Below are 18,966 nucleotides of genomic sequence, written 5' to 3'. Positions count from 1 at the left end.
AGCTTGGGGCGGAATGAGGGTTTAAATAGGGTGCAAACCCCTGAAACTTAGGGTTTCATCCAACAGCGGTGACTCGCCGAGTCCAGAATACGGACTCGCCGAGTCGCCAACTTAAAACGTGTCCCGGGTCCCGTCTCTACTCGGCGAGTCGGGCCTATAACTCGCCGAGTACAGGGCTAAAAATGCAAACACTTATACAAATATCCACATACCAGGAATCAGATGCTACAATATAATTATTAAAAAGTATACAAATAAATAAAGTTATAACTTCGACCAGTATTGGCCTATTGGATGGGTACGACAATACGCAAGAGCCAAAAAGGATCGATCAAGTGACTATTCAATTTTCGGGTTGGTCCTTTTGGCCCAATTAAAATGTATCTGTTTCATAAAATATCTGAATAACATTTATGAATAATTATAAAAAATATACAAAATCCAAATTAAACATAAATAATTTCAAAGTTTATAAACAACAAATGTTACCAAAGTAATAAACTATGATACATTCAAGTTATTAACACACAAATTGAACCAAATAGAAAAGAAAAGATTACATATATCTTCCACCCATATAAGTTCTATTTTAGCTATCCGCCTCCAATTCCATCAACACCTTTTCTTAAAACTCCCTTGTGGTAAAAGAATACCAATTTGCTTGTGGCTACCTGATAAGAAATTGATCCCAACTTTTAATTCTCAATAAGTGATATAAATAGAAAAGATAATGAATTTAAAAAAATATATACTAAAAATGAGTGGCATAAACAAGTAGATGGATACAATATTAGTCGAAATATTTTGTTACTAACTACCAAGTAACGAGTGCATAGGGCTCTTAAGCTTTAATAGCATACAAAATGAAGGAAAAGTTAAGAGTCAGCGAAATTGAAGTCTTATCCATATCAATATGAAAGATTCAGTGGTTTGCAACGGAAGCAGTGGAATGTTTTTGTTTGATTTTTTTTTTACATATTTTCAAACTACAATTGTTGGTAACTACATCAAAAAAAAAGTGCTTCTCTTAAAGTACGAAAATAAAAATAAAAAAGGGAAATGGAGGAAAAAGGAAATCGGTTTTTCTTACCGTGGAAGTAGTAGGATGATGGTGGAGAAGTGGTTGAGGAAGCCGTTGGAGAGGCAAATACTGGCGGAGGATGGAGGAGTGTGGCTGAGCAGGGGAAAGATTGGCTGAGGAAATTATGATGTGATGCCCGTTCCACAATGGAGGCATGGGCGTTAGAAATTAGGGTCATAAAATGAATACATCTCTTATTTAATCGGTCAACATCTTTTTTTGGGAGGACTTATTGGACCGAGTTAAAGATGATCTCTTACAAGACATGTAAGAAGTAAATCAAATAAGCCCAAACTACATATTATAATTATTCCACTTCATATAATGGTGTCTAAATATTGATTCTGATAGATTGAATCATACACACTATGATGTTGTTTATAGAAAGGATTAAAAATATAAAAGGAAGAAACGTTGTTTTCTCTTAAAAAACGTATGTCCTCTCAAATGTGTGTATTTATTGATCAATTATATCTTATGAAAAAATATTAGAACCACACAAAGTTGGTCCCTTGTGGATAAATGTCATGTGTATCATATTACATATAGAATTAATCTTAAGGACATGATATGTAATTATTAAAAATGTTATGGTAAATAATATAATGGACATGATATGTCATTATTAAAAATGTTATGGTAAATAATATAATTGATAAAATCATTATCAAGATAATCTGACGGCCACATTAGTAGGTTATTTTCCAACAGGAACCTGGAATTTTTGGATGCATCCACGTGTCCGCAAAAAGTATAAATATTATTACATGAATAACGATACATAATTAACATAAGAAATATTATCACGCCAAAAATATACATATTATTACGCTAAGGGTATACACAATATTTTTTTTGTGTTCATTATATATCTTTAACAGTGTAATAAGTAAAATAGCATCCAAACAGTTCTTATATTATATATTTATTCATCAAAATGTACGAAAAAAGTTTATCAGTACTAACGTCTTACATCACATATTATATATTTATTCATCAAAGTGTAGGTTAAAAATCGGTTTTTAGGCTATCGGAATTCGGTTAAATTCAAACCGGTTTTATCGAATTTTTACATGAGATATGGATATACGGGTATAACCATTTACGGTTTCGATAATCCGGGTATCAATACTTGGCTGGATTAGTCTATACAAAATCTAATTTTAAAAAAATCAAATTTATTCCAACCAAAAGAAAATAGTTGTAATAAAACATTAGAATTAACACGCGCATCTAATACGATTATGGGCATGTTTGGCAAAAGTAGTTATTAGCTGGAAGCAGGTAGCGGGAAGTTGTAGCTTTTATTTGTTATATGAGTGTTTGACAAAAGTAACTGAAAGCTTTTGAAATATATAAAATTACATAAAAAGATAATTGATTAAAAATAAATAAATATATAAATATATTTTAAGGGTAATTATGGAATTTTGATTTCAAAAGCTCAGTAGCGTTTTGTTAAACACTACATGAAGTAGCTTTTAGATTTGGAGCGTTTTGCTTAAACTAAAAGCTAAACGCTCGTACTGCCAAACGGAGTTTTTTGTTTAAAATAAAACGTTTTGTCAAAAGCTAAAAGATAGAAGCTCTCAAATGTTTCCAAAAGCTCTGTGCCAAACATGTCCTATGGACCACAACCAAACATTAGATTTAAGGAAATGATGTCAAACACGTCCCTTTGCTTTTTTATGTTGATCTTTTTGTTTTTTTGTTTGTTTTGGTTCTAAAATCTTAAAACAATTTTCTTACGGAAACAAATAGAGATTTTTAACAAATTGTTTTTGCACTGCTTAGAAGATGTTGGTTTTGCAATTTGTTTAAAAGAAAAAAAAATAGAGTGCATGCAGTACTGATCTTGTTTGCAACTATTTGTTTTGCAAACAAATAGTACTAATAAGACTTCAATAAACTAATATGTAGAGTGCTAATGGCTCAAATATCCATAAGCAATAGAGTGAATGAACTAATATTTAAAATCAATGACATAATATCCATAAATCAAATTCAAGAGTTTAATAACTCATAACTAACCGAAGATAGAACAGAAAATATGCGTAAAATACGATCCCTACATAGTTTCAAAATACTTCAAAGTTAACAACACATAAAATATGTCTTAATAATTCAAAATAGCATTACGGTTGGTTACTAATGGTTAGAAAATAGTATCACCAAAATATCATTGTTTTGTTTTAAGGAGTGATGTAGTAATCATTATATATCATCAAATAGTTCAAAATAAACCACACCATCGATGGCCTTTAAAATGTCCTTGCTACTTCTTAATGCAACTCCTAAGTATTCCGTCTGAGCATAAATCATAATAATAAGTTAGACAATGAAATGTATGTTGGTGATTTTAGTGTCACAATGTCATTTTAAGTAACTGGAACTAACATGTGAGCTAAGGGGCTTCATAATTTGTACTCTAATATATGTATGGGGTTGTGCGGAGCGCACGCATGTATAAGATTGAATTAGAAGCCGGTTTGACGACTTGTCGGGGGTTCGGGGGCAACACCCTTGGGTCCGAGGTTTCCAAAGGGGCAGTGTCCCTTTGGCGGGGTCTAGGGGCAAAGCCCCTGACTGATTATGGTAAAACTAACGAAACTCGTTAGTTTTGGTAACCTTAAATCCTCACTAAATCCGGATTATCATGACTTGCTTCCAAAGCAACTAATGACGGCTCAACCCTAATAAAACCCTAATCTCGCTTAATATATAAATAGTTCTTCCTCTTCAGAAGATGGTTACGATCTTAAGCTCTCGTTTTTCATCATACTTTCACAGAATCCTCTAGCATATTGGCTTACAATTTCTGTTCCTAGAATCGTAAGTGTCCACTTGGATTATCCTAAGCTGAATTTCTTGTAACTCATGCATAGGGTAGAAATATCAGTTCGGAAAGTGATATCACAATCTAAGTTGGTATCCAGATCTCTACCACAAACCCTAACAATGTCTAGTGAAAATACCAATATTGATTTATTTTGAATATGTATGTGAATCATTAAACTCAAATCAATCCTCTGAAATACTATAAGACTTTAATAAACTAATCTCTCTATCTCCCTATTCTAATAAAAGAATAGGTTTAATCCCCTATTGATAAGTGTCATACAATTAGAGTTTCTCATTAATGTTATATATCATCTATCATGCCACTTGTCAACCTATTAATTATCAATTTCAAAATTTCAAATTTTAAATTTCCACTCTAATTACACAAAATTAATAATTGATTATCCATTTCAAATTTCAAATTAAAATTTTCACTCTAATTACATTAAATTAATAATTGATTCTTTATTTTAAAATTCAAATTTTAAACTTTCTCACTTTAATTATATTTAACTAATAACATTTGATTGAAAAATAAAATAAAATTAATACAAATTATAAGGTGATATAACTGAATATGTTTATTTAAATCAACGATTATGATTTTATATAACTAAAAAATATATATCTTAAGTAATAATTTATTTAAAATAATTGATTAATAATTTTGACTTTTAAATATGAAAGTTTAATTAATTTTGTAACTGTGGTTCTCACGGGTTATAAACTAGTACGTATATAGAATGCTAACGACTCAAATATCCATAAGCAAAAGAGTGTATGAACCTATATTTAAAATCAACAACATAATATCCATAAATTAAATTAAGAGTTTAATAGCTCATAACTCAAAAGCAAAGATGAAACAACCCAAATCCAATATCAAAGGCTTAATAACCCATAATGTATGAAAAAAGGAATTAGTAATTCCATAATCCAAAACAAAGGATTAAATAACTTATCCTTTCAAATAAAATGTTCAATCTTTCAAAGCATAAGGAGTAATAACTCATAATCTCAATAAAAAGTTTATTTTTCAATAAACCAAAACATAATGAGTAATAATTCATAATCTTAAATAAAAAGATTTAATCTTTCAATAAATCAGAGCATAAAGAGTAATAACTCCTAAACTTGAATAAAATGGTTGATCTTTCAAAATGAATATATATATATATATATATATATATATATATATATATATATATATATATATATATATATATATATCAAAGTTGTAAAAAACGTTAGACGTTACCTAGTCGGTGGACTGAGGTTAAGGGATTAATCGGCTAGGCGGGGATTAATCGAGAGATTAATCGGGGATCATTAATTGCAAAATCGATGAATTTTCAAAAATTAAATATGACTAATATCATAACAAAGTTCATAAATACCACTGATATCATCATAATATATGTTAATATGATTAGTAGAATACTAATCATTCCTCAAATAATTTCTATTGATATAGAACTTCTTCAAAGTATTAAAATTTTATCATTTTTTACTGATTCACTCATTTTATAGGCAGAGATTAAACGCTAGGTGCCCTCTAATCGGTCGGGTAGCGCCTAGGGATTATTCGGAGATTAATCGGGATCTATTCGGGATTTTTACAACAGTGATATATATATATATATATATATATATATATATATATATATATATATATATATATATAGAGAGAGAGAGAGAGAGAGAGAGAGAGAGTCAAGATCAAATAAGGAAAATTTTGGTAGGAAGGTAAGAAGGTTTTTTTCTAAATATTTTTTTAGCGAACATACAAAATGAATCATTAGATGATTCAAAGGTAAGATGATTCACAAAAAAAATTCCTAAAAAAAACATCTTCATGATTCATTTTTAAGTAAATTAAGAAAAAATTCACTTTTATGACAATTTTAGTGAATAACAACGAAATCATTGTATAAATGAATCATCGGTATGTTTTTTTTTGAGATTTTTTTTGGTGAATCATGTTATTTTTGATTCATCTAGTGATTCATTTTTTTTGTTCGTCAAAAAAGTATATAGAAAAAAAAAATTTACCTTCCTAAAAAAAAATTTTTTTTACCGGATCTATATATATATATATATATATATATATATATATATATATATATATATATATATATATATCCAACACATTAATATGGTATGACCATACATATAGATGAAAGTGAATTAGTTGCTATGTTTCCTGGAATCACATGGTTTGATTGGTTGGTGCACAACTAAATTGCAGTTGACCCACAAAAAATATTTGTCGCAAGGATTCAAATAACGCGATTGTCACATCATTTGTTACATACAAACGAATAAATATTATTATCCATCAGGTTTTTTAATAATGGTTAACTAATCATCTCAAATACTCAAATCATTGGATCCACATGCCATTAGCTAGACTAATAATTAGTTGGAATTTGTTTAGAAAGACGTAAAGGCTTTGTGTTTGAGTTTGAGGAGAAAAGAAAAACGTAAGTTCGAACTTTGAACTTTAAAGCAACACTTTATGCTCTCATATTAATATATAAATTAAATAAATATAATACATACTTGTATCTTTTAAAAAATTTATGAAAATAAAACGAATTAAACATCCTTATGTTTTTATATATTTATAAAGCAAAGGGCCCACATTTGTTTCTGAATATTAAAAAAAGAATTCCAGCATTGTCACCACCTAAACCCATGCATCTAATACAATTATGGACCACAAGGCATAATAGCCACGGTGGATTAGTTATCCATTGAAGACCTCCCATGTTCACCCATGTGCAAAGTTTGCCTTTTCCTTCATTTAATAATATAATAATAACCAACACTTTATTTAATTGACAACTTAGATGTCTTATTCCAACATGTTTTATTCCCCCTTCAAACCCCACAAAATCATTTAAAGATAGAAGCTTCACCACTTGGCTTTTTTCCTTTTCTCTCTTGTACTTTACAATCTTTTCACCAAATGGTTATCTTTCTTGCAACCCAAGAATTAAATCAAGTAAAGTTTACCTTTACTTGGTTGGGCATATGATTAGGGTGTCCAAAAGAAGCCCCTAATTTACATTTGATTTTAAGACATTTGATCATGTATGCAAATATCACCCCAAGTATCCACACATTAGCTTGGTTGGCATAAGTGTCTTAGCCAATTAGGAGTCCCTAATTCGCGATTGGAATAAAAATTTAACTAACAAGACTCGAATCCTTAACCATTTATGCAAATATATCACTCTGAACCCGTTTGTTGTCCGCATAGATCTCCTAATTCATATTGGAATTAAAACTCCTATATTGACTCTTAAAAATCTAATCATTGACTATTTTTACAAAGTATACCACCCAAAGACCAACTATACCACATATGGACACTAGATGCTTAGCTATACAACATCAAAACCCTAATTCTCATAAAGATGCTTCCATAAAACACAAAAAATATGCTCTACAACATTGTTTAGAATTTGCATCATGAAAAAAGTATAAGTTAATCCAAGATAAAAAAAAATATACATATAGTTCAATATATAACAAGTGTTATTATGTTTTACCATGAATGTACATATCATGAAACAAGAAATGACCAAAAGAAAAAGAATATACATATCAAGAAACAACATGACTCTCATAGAGGTGATCCATATCATCTTTCCCTTGTAAAAAAATTACAAATTTCCCCATATCCTCCCACCATCTCCACCCAAAGAATTCCAATTTCCAACCAAACCCCATCCCAATAATAAAAACCATAAACTAACTCAATCTCTAATCTAAAATAATGAACAAATCAAAGAACCATAGATCATAAAACCCCATATATATGTATCCAAATCATCCTTCAAACTTTCAATCAAAAGTCAACCGTTTTCACTATCTACAATTCATGGAGTCAAACGTATCCCCAATTCCCGAAGGCATAGAAGGAACACTCGAAACCGTTTGACTAAAAGAATCATCACCAAACATTCTAGAAGTTCCTTCATCCGCTTGCCACCTTTCCAAAACTTGAGGAAGACTCACATGAAGATCAATTCCTTCTTCTTCTTCTTCGGTTCTAGAAGGTTTCCATCTTTCCACAAGTGGGCCCAACACATTAACCGCATGGCCCATGTCTGGTCTTTGATACGGGTCCCGTGCAGTACAATGACCCGCCAGCTCAGCAACTTTGAAAATGCTTTCTAGGGTTTCTTCGTTATCATTCTCAAGTGTTTGATCCATGGATTTTATTATGTCTTGTTTGGACGAAATTGCCCTTCGAAACCATGTCACTAAATGGCTTTTGTCCTCTGGTAATGTTTCATCTAGGGCTTTTCTCCCTGTGATTAACTCCATTAACACAACTCCAAATGCATAAACATCCACTTTTGTAGTCACTCTTCCCGTTGCTGTTTAAATCAAAACATGTTAACAAGGTTAAAAAGGTAAAATGGTAAAATGTTGAAATACAATAAAGGGTATAAAAGAACACTCACCGGCATATTCAGGGGCAAGATAGCCAAAAGTTCCTGCTAATTTTGTCTCAAGAGAATGTTTCCCATCAGGGGCACTTTTGACCAAACCAAAATCAGCAACTTTAGCTCTCATATCATCTCCAAGAAGAATATTAGAAGGCTTTAAATCTCTATGAATAAAACTTTGTTGAGCTAAACTATGTAAATACTCAACCCCTCTTCCAACATCCAAAGCAATTGAAACCCTTTGTTTCCAATTAAGTGGATTTCCGTTATTACCCCTCCATTCAAACAAATGTTGACTTAAAGTCCCTTGTGGCATATACTCATAAACCAAAAGCCTTTCATTTCCATTAATACAGTATCCAAGAAGAGCTACAAGATGCCTATGTCTAACTTTTGTTAAAACAGCAATTTCAGCTTGAAATTCTTTTAACCCTTTTGTCCCCATTACACCCGATTCCATTCTTTTAACTGCAATTTTAGTCCCATCATGTAATTCCCCTTTGTAAACAACCCCAAATCCACCTCTTCCTAATATGTTCTCTTCATTGAAATTACCAGTCACTTGTCTGAGAACTTGAATCGAAATTACAACATTACCCCCTTCAAAAACAGACATTTCCTTATCCCCACTACCCTCGGTATGTAATTTATCAACTACAACACCAACATGGTCATTTTTAACCAAATCTTTACCCTTTTCTTGATTTCCAACCTGTTTTTGGTTTCGTTTCTTGATGTAACATTTATATGATACAAAGAGTATAATCACAACAAAAACAAGAACACCAATCACAATCCCAACAATCATACCAGCTGAAACCCCTTTTGTGGTCCCGGATTGGGTCCCGGTTGTGTTGGTGGGACCCGATCCGGATCCAGGTGTCCTGCTAGGGCCACCTGTACCTAATAGTGGATTACCACCATCTGTAAACCTCACCCCGTTTGGGAAAACCGGTATATCACCGGATAAATTATTGTTGGAGACATCAAGAAGTTGCAGGTTGGGTAAAGATGTTAATACTTTAGGAATTGGACCCATGAGATTGTTATCGTTCAATGAGATACTCCTTAATGATGTCAGTTTCGCAAAAGATGGGGAAATAGTACCTGAGAATTTCTGTTTTCCAAAGCTTACAGATGTCACGTTCTTACCGGAAGAGTCACAGGTGATGAAAATCCATCCTTTGCAAGCATCGTTGTCTTTCCATGATTGTGCGAGTGACATTGGGTACCCTAAAGCTCCGGCGACGTCAAGGAGTGACGTCACTTGTGGGTCGCAAGGTCCGGGGGTGGATAAACAGAAGGAATTGGTATCGGTTCCTAATTCGGAATGAACTCGTGGTTGAAATACAGGTAATGGACCTTGTAATTTGTTGTTTTGTATAGCGATGTTTTCGAGTTTAGGGAGGGACATTAATGATTGAGGAACTAAACCTGTTAACTGGTTGTCTCGGAGTTGTAGATCGAATAAGATAGTACAATTTGAAAGATCTGGGATTGCTCCGGTGAAAGTGTTAACTTGTAACCATGCTTGACTGAGTTGATTCATTGAAGAGAGGACATCAAGCGTACCGGAGAGTCCTTGTAGTTGGTTGTTGAGCCAGAGATTTTGAATTTGTGAACCGCCGAAACTCGGAGGTAGGTTTCCGGTGAGGTTGTTGTTGGATAACCGGAGATTCTGCAAATTGAGTAAACTGCCGAAGATGTCCGGTATGGTGCCTGTTATTTTGGCGTTGCTCGCCAGAAAACTTTGTAAGTTAGTGTTCTGAGAGAGAGTTTCAGGGAGAACCCAGGAAGACAGATCTGAGTTGAAAGAGATGCTGAAGTTTTGTAAATTATTGAGGCCCAAAAAGAAATCCGGTGGGATGGAGGTGAAATTGTTGGTGTCGAGGGTAACTTGTTCGAGGAGGGTGAGGTTGGCCAAGGTAGGTAAGTCGCCGGAGAGGAAGTTGCGTTGGACGGCGAGGCTTTTGAGTTGGGAAAGTTGGTTGATGTCTGGGGGTAGGGTTCCGGTGAGGGATTTGGAAGCTATGTTTATGGATGTAACACGGTTGGACTTATCACAGTTTATTCCCTCCCATGTACAAAAATCAGTACCAGTCCAGGTGGTTGGCGCCGGGGAGAGGGTTTTGGCGAAGCTTTGCATTACGGCTGCGTCATCGGCGGCCGTGAAAGAGAGGAGAAGGAAGAAAGTGAGACAGAGCAGGCGCAGGTGACGGGAGTTGTGATATGCCATTGTGGGCAAATCCTGAACTTGTGGCGGTGGACGGTGGCCGTGTACGGCGGTGGCGAAAACACTCAATGTGAGAGAGAGAGAGAGAGAGAGAGAGAGAGAGAGAGAGAGAGAGAGAGATGTTTGGTGGTGGTCGGAGAGTCGGAGCGGCGTTTTGTTTCGAAGTACAGCGATTGTGTTTCGCTTTACAGGTCACGGCGTTCCTTTTGCTGAGATATCGATCATATTTTGGAAAATGGTGCAAAGAGGTCCTTCAAGTACACAGATATTACTGATACAGTCCTTGTTATTAAGTTGTATATCATTCAAGACAACTTTTTTAACTTGGAAATTGTTTTTCGAATATCATATTTTATAAACGTTTTTGTTTTTGCATCATATTTAAAAGAAACCATAAAAAAATACATGTTTTTGATATTTCTGAAATCATAAATAATACGTGTTTGTGATATTTAAAACAAGAAATACACGTAAAGTATGTGTTCACATTTTGATGCAAATAATCCTTTATTATCAAATTATTTCTATCAGATCGTTTCTATTTTTTCTTTTGTTTTAAAGTGACTATTTATTTTAGTTGATTTGATCAAAATATTTTAAATTAATAATATTATTAAAGGAGTTTTATGTTAATCAAAACAACGTGCCAAATATTGTAACAAATTAATCTATTTTTGTCAAAAAGTTTGCCTCTATTTAATTTTATGATGTATATACAGGATATTGATAACATTAAAATCTTGTACAATATCTAATATACCTAGTATCTAAGATGTTACCAAATAAAAAGATTAAATTGTCAAAAGTAAAATGTTTTTAAAAGTTATATCTAAAGTAAGCAAGGTGGTTCCTTGTCAATTGTTCTCAAAGCTATGGGTTAGGTTTGTGGGTCGCATGATTTCACAAGATCGTTTAGTTTCTTCAAGGAAGTAACAAATCTATTTATGTGAATGGTTTGATACATTATTGTGTTTTACAAGATTATGCTAGATCCAATTGCTCGTTTAGTGCCTTGTAGAAGATAGATGTGGAGATGACATCCAAATCGTAGTACACATAAAAAGACATTATATGATTGGATTTCAAGAATTATATGTGCTGAGTTCCAAATTTAGATGATTTGGCTTATTTCTTGGCCTTTATTATGTTCCCCACAAGAAGTATCTCGGTTTGATTAATTGACATGAGGAAGATGAAGTCATGAAGATGTTGAGCTTGAATCCGTATGGATAGTTGGAAGTGAGAATCTATGTTTGTGGCTTTCTTACAGGGTAAAAATAAGAGAACAAACATATATATAACCTTAGACTAATTAATATCAATGGTGATATAAGTCCCTCGAATACATAAGAGCATTCACAATGAGGAGTTTAATGGAAGAGTTGAATGAGGTGTCATGCCTACTTGTCATTCAATGGATATAACTCCACCATTGTGAAATGCCACATTGGCATTCAATGGATTTGGAGTTCAATGGTCATTGAACTCTTCAATGGGAAAAAGGAAAGTCTTTAAATCTTTAAAAAAATATTTTTTAATATGTTCTATTGAACTTGTAGAGTTTAATGCATTGTGGTATAAAATGGAATAGAGTTGTATGAAATATTGAATGATGATGTGGCACTCCATTGAACTCTATAGAGTTCAATGCATTGTGGATGCCCTAAATACAAATAATAACTAACCCCCCCCCCCCCCCCAAAAAAAAAAAAAAAAAAAAAAACAACAACAACAACAAATAACAGAGGATTGTGAGCAATGAGCTTGAGTTCGTGAACAATACTAGAGAAACGTCCCAAAATGAGAGCTTTGGTAAAGATATCTATAAATCATTAGAGAATACAGACGAAAAGAGTGATCGACGTGTAGACAAGACAAATGCAATGAAAATTGATCTCAGTATGTTTTGTGCACTTATGAAAACATCATTTTAGACAATATGTATCGCACTACGGTTGTTTGCACACATATTAGAGAAAAGGTCATTGTGACCATAATAGTTCTAGAGTAGTGTCGGCAAGTGCTCTGTACTCAGCTTTCGTACTTGATCTGGAAATGAGGGACTGCTACATCAAGAAATAGTTGATCTGGAAATGAGGGACTGTTACATCAAGAAATAAGTGAGTCACCATGAAAGAAACAATAACATGTTGTTGAACATGGATCAGTAACATCAACATCCCATTCTTCATCATAAAATGCATGCAACTCAATAGATGATAGAGAAGGGAAGTGTAACTCATGAGTCATGAAACATGGTGTCGTTGATGCATCTTAAAATTTTCAAAACAACAAATGTAACATCCGGGATTTCAGGTATATTAATTAATCTTTTTATTTTGAGTTTTGAGAAGGGACTCGACGAGTTGGTGCATAGACTCGCCGAGCTAAGACGCGGGTTCTCATCCGGATTGATGCTCGGACTCGGCGAGTCGCCTTAGTGGACTCGGCGAGTCTACGACGTTTATTGAAACCCTAATTTCTCGGGTTTGCGGCCTATTTAAAGGGCCTTATGGCCGTCATTTGCGCTCATTAGTCCCCAGAGTGAAACCCTAGATCAATTGAGTGATTCAAGTGAGGGAAGAAGCCATTGTTGATTCTTGGAGTTATTGTCTAGCAAGGGAAGAGAAGATCTAGCCAAGAGGAAGCAAGAGAGGGGTGGATTCTTGAAGAGCTAAGGTCCAGGACATCACATCTGAGGTACCATTCGAATCCTTCTTTGTTATTGTGATGTTCATATAGATTTAGGGTTTTTGAACCCATTTGTGGCTAGATCTAGCATCATTATGGTCCCTTGGCGAGTTATGGCTCTGAATCTAGACCCATAGAGGTCCAGAGCACCTCCTTGCCCAAGCTTTATGTGCATCCATGGAGGTTTTAGATTGGGATCTATGTATTTGAAGCTAAACCTCCATTAATGAGCTATATGATGCTTATTGAGCACCAAGACTCGGACTTTACGTGGTTAAAAAGCTTAAGGGGACTGGATCTATGAGTTACTAGAGTGGATCTGACCTTAGAAGGTCGTTTGAGGTTGTGCATGGAGTGCACTCGCCGAGTCCAATCCCAGACTCGGCGAGTTGGTGCGGGTTGTTTAGAGACTTCGGACCAGGGACTGTGTAACCGAGTCGGGTGAGTGACTCGGTGAGTTGGAAGAGATTCAGAGGGAATCGGGTTCCTGTAGGGACTCGGCGAGTCCACGCCAGACTCGGCGAGTCGGGTTGACCGTTGACCGTTGACCAGTGTTGACTGGTTTGACTTAGTGGTATTAGTCAGTCAGAGTCAAGTAGTATTAAGTAAAGATACACCTGTGTTGTAGGAGGACGATAGCTCGGGAGATCGAGCACTAGTGGTTGAGAGCTTTACGAGTTACCGAGACACGCGAGGTGAGTCTTCTCACTATACGTTACCTTGAGTGGTATTATGAGTTGACTAGAGGGTCTTATGTGTTATGTATGATATTATGTGCTATTTATGAGATTGTATGCTATGTGTTATTGTATGCCGTATGACTATATAGACCGGACCGGAGGGTCCAACGATTCAGATCGGGCCAGAGGGCCCAATGAGCTATGACTGGACCAGAGGGTCCGACGAGCTGCGGGACTGGAAGGTCCCGCTGAGACATCTTGACCAGAGGGTCGGGTTAGCCTCGAGTGGTGTATTTGTAGTATGTGGTATTTTGGGGAACTCACTAATCATTTACGCTTACAGTTGTTATGTTTGATGTCTCAGGTACCAGCGAGGACCGTGGGAAGGTGACGGCTTGACACGTACACACACACTGATGGAGATTTTTATATCAGAGATCTTGGGATTTGTTTTTTTAAAAACAAAATTGATTATGGATTTTGAATTGTGATGTGATACATTATGTGATTTTGGAAATGAAAAATTATTTTGAAAATTTACGGTGTTACAACAAATATAACGAGAAGTCTGAGGAACTGCCATAAACCGACTGACAATGTGGATTAAAAATGTCAGATTTGGGCGAGTGGCTATAAAGAGATCCCACCAACTAGCGGTGAAGTGTAGGTTTAGGTAGAATTGAGCTATCACATGGTGTAAGTCGAAAGTTTAGTTTAAGAGGTGTAGATGTGATCTTAAAATTAGTGAGACCCACATGAGATATAAGATTGGATACAGTTGCTTGGCATAAATACATATTAGTATCTCGAGTAAGCACCTCCGATCTTAAGCAGTAACGAAGACATTCTAGATCTTTCATCTCAAAATGTCATTGTAGAGAGTCTTCCAAAAAGGCAATTCTCTGAACATCACTTCTTGTGATAATAATGTAAATATATAATAAGAGAAGTACGACTTCAGTAGTTTTGGTGAAGAGTTCGGAATCATAAATGCTAGCAAAACCTAATGAACACATGGTAATATTAAAAAGTCTGAGTCTAATTTTGTCTAATTCCATTTTGTCCATGCACCAAACACTACCTTAATGTGAACATGGAAAAGTAAAAATTTGGAGAAGACGTATGAATTTTGTCAAAGAGGATATCCCCACAAAAAATGTAAAAATTAATCAAGAAATATAACGTTACGAATGAGATTTCTATACAGTAATAAATTAATAAGTTGAAATGGAAACAAAACATAAGTTCAGGACAATTTAAAAGACAACCGAACATGTTTTCATGGTTGACATGAATGAAAAATATAGAAGAGTTTTTATTATTACATTAAATGAAATGGTTTAAAAGTAAATTCTTGAAAACATGTTGTCCGGGATGACCAAGACGTTGATATATGTCACGTGAAAGAGTTGACAATGGAAAGTGCTTGAGGGATTAGACAGTTGGTTACGAGATATATATCACTCACGATATCACATCAAAGGAGTATTTAACCAAGTCATGTAAGTCTTTCATAGAAAACCAAAATGCATCAAACTCAATTTAATATTATTATCACGAGTGAATTGACGAACATATATCGAGTTTTGTTTATGATTTGAAAGGTAATAAAAACTTTTTTTTATTGATAACATACAAAAGGGATTATGACCGAGAGTGGTGTTACTATTGTTAGGAACAAGAATTCGAGTCCATAACCGACTAATACTGAAAACTATTGCACTTATTTTTAGTCGATGTAAGTATACATGAGTCAACATGAAGATGATATGTCGCCCATAATCCATGTACTAGTCGTTGGGACTCATGATATTAATTGAATCATGTATTAAAATATTGTTATGAATTGACTTTATCGATAACCTATATACACATACAATAAGCAAAGACCATATATGAATTGACTTTATCGATAACCTATATACACATACAATAAGCACCTCCGATCTTAAGCAGTAACGAAGACATTCTAGATCTTTCATCTCAAAATGTCATTGTAGAGAGTCTTCCAAAAAGGCAATTCTCTGAACATCACTTCTTGTGATAATAATGTAAATATATAATAAGAGAAGTACGACTTCAGTAGTTTTGGTGAAGAGTTTGGAATCATAAATGCTAGCAAAACCTAATGAACACATGGTAATATTAAAAAGTCTGAGTCTAATTTTGTCTAATTCCATTTTGTCCATGCACCAAACACTACCTTAATGTGAACATGGAAAAGTAAAAATTTGGAGAAGACGTATGAATTTTGTCAAAGAGGATATCCCCACAAAAAATGTAAAAATTAATCAAGAAATATAACGTTACGAATGAGATTTCTATACAGTAATAAATTAATAAGTTGAAATGGAAACAAAACATAAGTTCAGGACAATTTAAAAGACAACCGAACATGTTTTCATGGTTGACATGAATGAAAAATATAGAAGAGTTTTTATTATTACATTAAATGAAATGGTTTAAAAGTAAATTCTTGAAAACATGTTGTCCGGGATGACCAAGACGTTGATATATGTCACGTGAAAGAGTTGACAATGGAAAGTGCTTGAGGGATTAGACAGTTGGTTACGAGATATATATCACTCACGATATCACATCAAAGGAGTATTTAACCAAGTCATGTAAGTCTTTCATAGAAAACCAAAATGCATCAAACTCAATTTAATATTATTATCACGAGTGAATTGACGAACATATATCGAGTTTTGTTTATGATTTGAAAGGTAATAAAAACTTTTTTTTATTGATAACATACAAAAGGGATTATGACCGAGAGTGGTGTTACTATTGTTAGGAACAAGAATTCGAGTCCATAACCGACTAATACTGAAAACTATTGCACTTATTTTTAGTCGATGTAAGTATACATGAGTCAACATGAAGATGATATGTCGCCCATAATCCATGTACTAGTCGTTGGGACTCATGATATTAATTGAATCATGTATTAAAATATTGTTATGAATTGACTTTATCGATAACCTATATACACATACAATAAAATAAGCAAAGACCATATATGGGCTAAAGAGAATAAATGGGCTAACATACAATTGGGCTAGCTACCAATACCATATACCATACAATAAACTATTTTAATTATGAAACACGTTTTAAGGTTTCGAAGAATCGATTTAAATTTGTATGTGAAGATCCTCCCTCAACAGTGGCCTCCATGGCCATGCTTTTCAATATCTCACTGTTCCTCTTTATCTCTCCACCTCCCATCACCACCGCCAGACACCTCTTCATCTCTTCCCTCCCCACCACATCTTCACCGTCCGCCACCGCCTTTACCCCATTCCCCCACACTTCCTCCACCATCTTTGCATTCAGCTTCTGATCAGCATTCTGTGGACACCCAACCATCGGCACCCCACTGACCACGCTCTCCAGTGTTGAGTTCCATCCACAATGCGTCACGAAACACCCAATCGCAACGTGGTTTAACACCTCCACCTGCGAACACCATCTCACTATCAACCCACCGCCTTCCGCCGTGTAACGCATCACTTCTTCTTCATCGTTCTCCCCGTTATGACGTATGACCCACAAAAACGGGTGACCAAATTCGATTAATCCTTGAAATATCTCCTCCTTTTGATTTTTCTGTAATTTCAATAAGCTTCCGAATGAAACGTAAACCACCGATTTCTCAGGTTTGTTGTCTAGCCATCGGAGATATGTTTCTCGATCGGAATCTTGAAAAGTATCGCTGACGAACGGCTCCTCCGTGTCACCGGAAACTAAAGGTCCGACGGGGAAAATGTTTATATGATCAGGTATTGCTTCAATCGAATCTTCTTCTAAGGCGTTAAAACTGTTGATTAGTATGAATGAATCTGGGTGTTTTTCTAGGATTTCTATGTGTTCTTGGAAAACGACAGCCAATGCATGGGTAGTTAGTAGAAAAGACGGGACTTCACTGTATCTTAACAAGGGCAATCCTAGTATTTTTACTGTACCAGAAGGGTCAATATTGGAATTTCCTACCCCTCCATCACTTTTGAAGAGATGATAAACCACCGAAAAAGAAGCTGCGGACTGGATAAAGAATAAAGCTGACGGCACGTGAAGTTCATGCGCCACCTCTGCCACCCATGGAAGGCAGATGCCATAGATTAAGAAATCCACCTTTTGACCCTCTTTAGCTTTTGTTATCAAGAGTTCTTTGAGGTTACTTGACCCAGCGAGCTTGATTTCTTGAAGGTAGTTTGGTTTTCCGGCAGCACCTCCGTCGGAGAAGAAATGGTAAGATAGGCCGGGGACTGAAGGGAGGGTTTTGAGGCCATTGATGGTGGTGGCCAGGGTGACTCGAGCACCGGCGCGCGTTAGTTTGGTGGCTAGTCGGAAAGTGGGGTTGATGTGGCTTTGGTGTGGTAAAGATACAAGAAGGAAATGGTAGTTGTTCATGTTTAGGAATATGGAGTATGGGCTTACCTGTGGATTTAGAGGAGTGTAGTATTGTCATTATATATAAAACGATAGGTGTTTTAAAATTCGTGTTACCATTTTAAAAACTATATTCTCAATCAAAATACAATAGCAAGGTGTCCGCATGGATGTTTTATAATTGATTATTTAATTATTAGTTTCATATCTTATTATATACTCCCCTTCCTCCCGAAATTAAATTATTGTCCACAAACAAAAAAAATATAAGAAACATTAATTATCATTAACTTTATATAATAAAATGACAGTTTTTTCTTACTTTGTATTTAATGTTCCATTAAATGCATTAAATGTGTAGTTGACTAAATAATAATAAATATATATTTTGGTAAAAATGTTATTTATTTTTAGAAGCGGACAATTATTTTAGGATAAACCAAATGGAAAGAAAGACTATAATTTTGAAACGGAGGAAGTATAACAAAACACCTTGTCGATTTGTCTACCGACACAACAATTTCTTCGGTTTTTGAAGTTATTCGTGAGAGGACATGTCTTTGGTGAAAGGACAAGCCTCCT

General features: G+C 34.6%; 1 protein-coding gene, 1 long non-coding RNA gene and 1 pseudogene across 2 annotated transcripts; all 3 read right to left on the bottom strand.

Moving 5' to 3' along the window:
• Nucleotides 1-421: 421 nt before the first annotated feature.
• Nucleotides 422-1,495, bottom strand: LOC145069978 (uncharacterized). Its single transcript, XR_013689771.1, has 2 exons — nucleotides 1,091-1,495; nucleotides 422-671 (listed from the first exon to the last, which is right to left on the bottom strand). It is a non-coding gene; the product is annotated as an uncharacterized LOC145069978 (long non-coding RNA).
• A 5,949-nt stretch (nucleotides 1,496-7,444) lies between these two features.
• LOC145094922 (receptor-like kinase TMK4) lies at nucleotides 7,445-10,815 on the bottom strand. Its single transcript, XM_079032901.1, has 2 exons — nucleotides 8,401-10,815; nucleotides 7,445-8,313 (listed from the first exon to the last, which is right to left on the bottom strand). Exons 1-2 carry the CDS (start codon nucleotides 10,619-10,621, stop codon nucleotides 7,799-7,801), a joined length of 2,736 nt encoding a protein of 911 aa, XP_078889027.1. The 5' UTR covers nucleotides 10,622-10,815; the 3' UTR covers nucleotides 7,445-7,798.
• Nucleotides 10,816-16,955: 6,140 nt separating this feature from the next.
• On the bottom strand, nucleotides 16,956-18,542 carry LOC145094933 (phloretin 4'-O-glucosyltransferase pseudogene; annotated as a pseudogene).
• Nucleotides 18,543-18,966: the final 424 nt, after the last annotated feature.

Source organism: Lactuca serriola, chromosome 1, assembly GCF_051521515.1.
Source record: "Lactuca serriola cultivar US96UC23 chromosome 1, Lser_US96UC23_V15, whole genome shotgun sequence".
NCBI classification, from domain to species: Eukaryota; Viridiplantae; Streptophyta; class Magnoliopsida; order Asterales; family Asteraceae; genus Lactuca; species Lactuca serriola.
The sequence above is the reverse complement of the archived record's forward strand: the minus strand, read 5'-3'. Positions and strand labels throughout refer to the sequence as shown.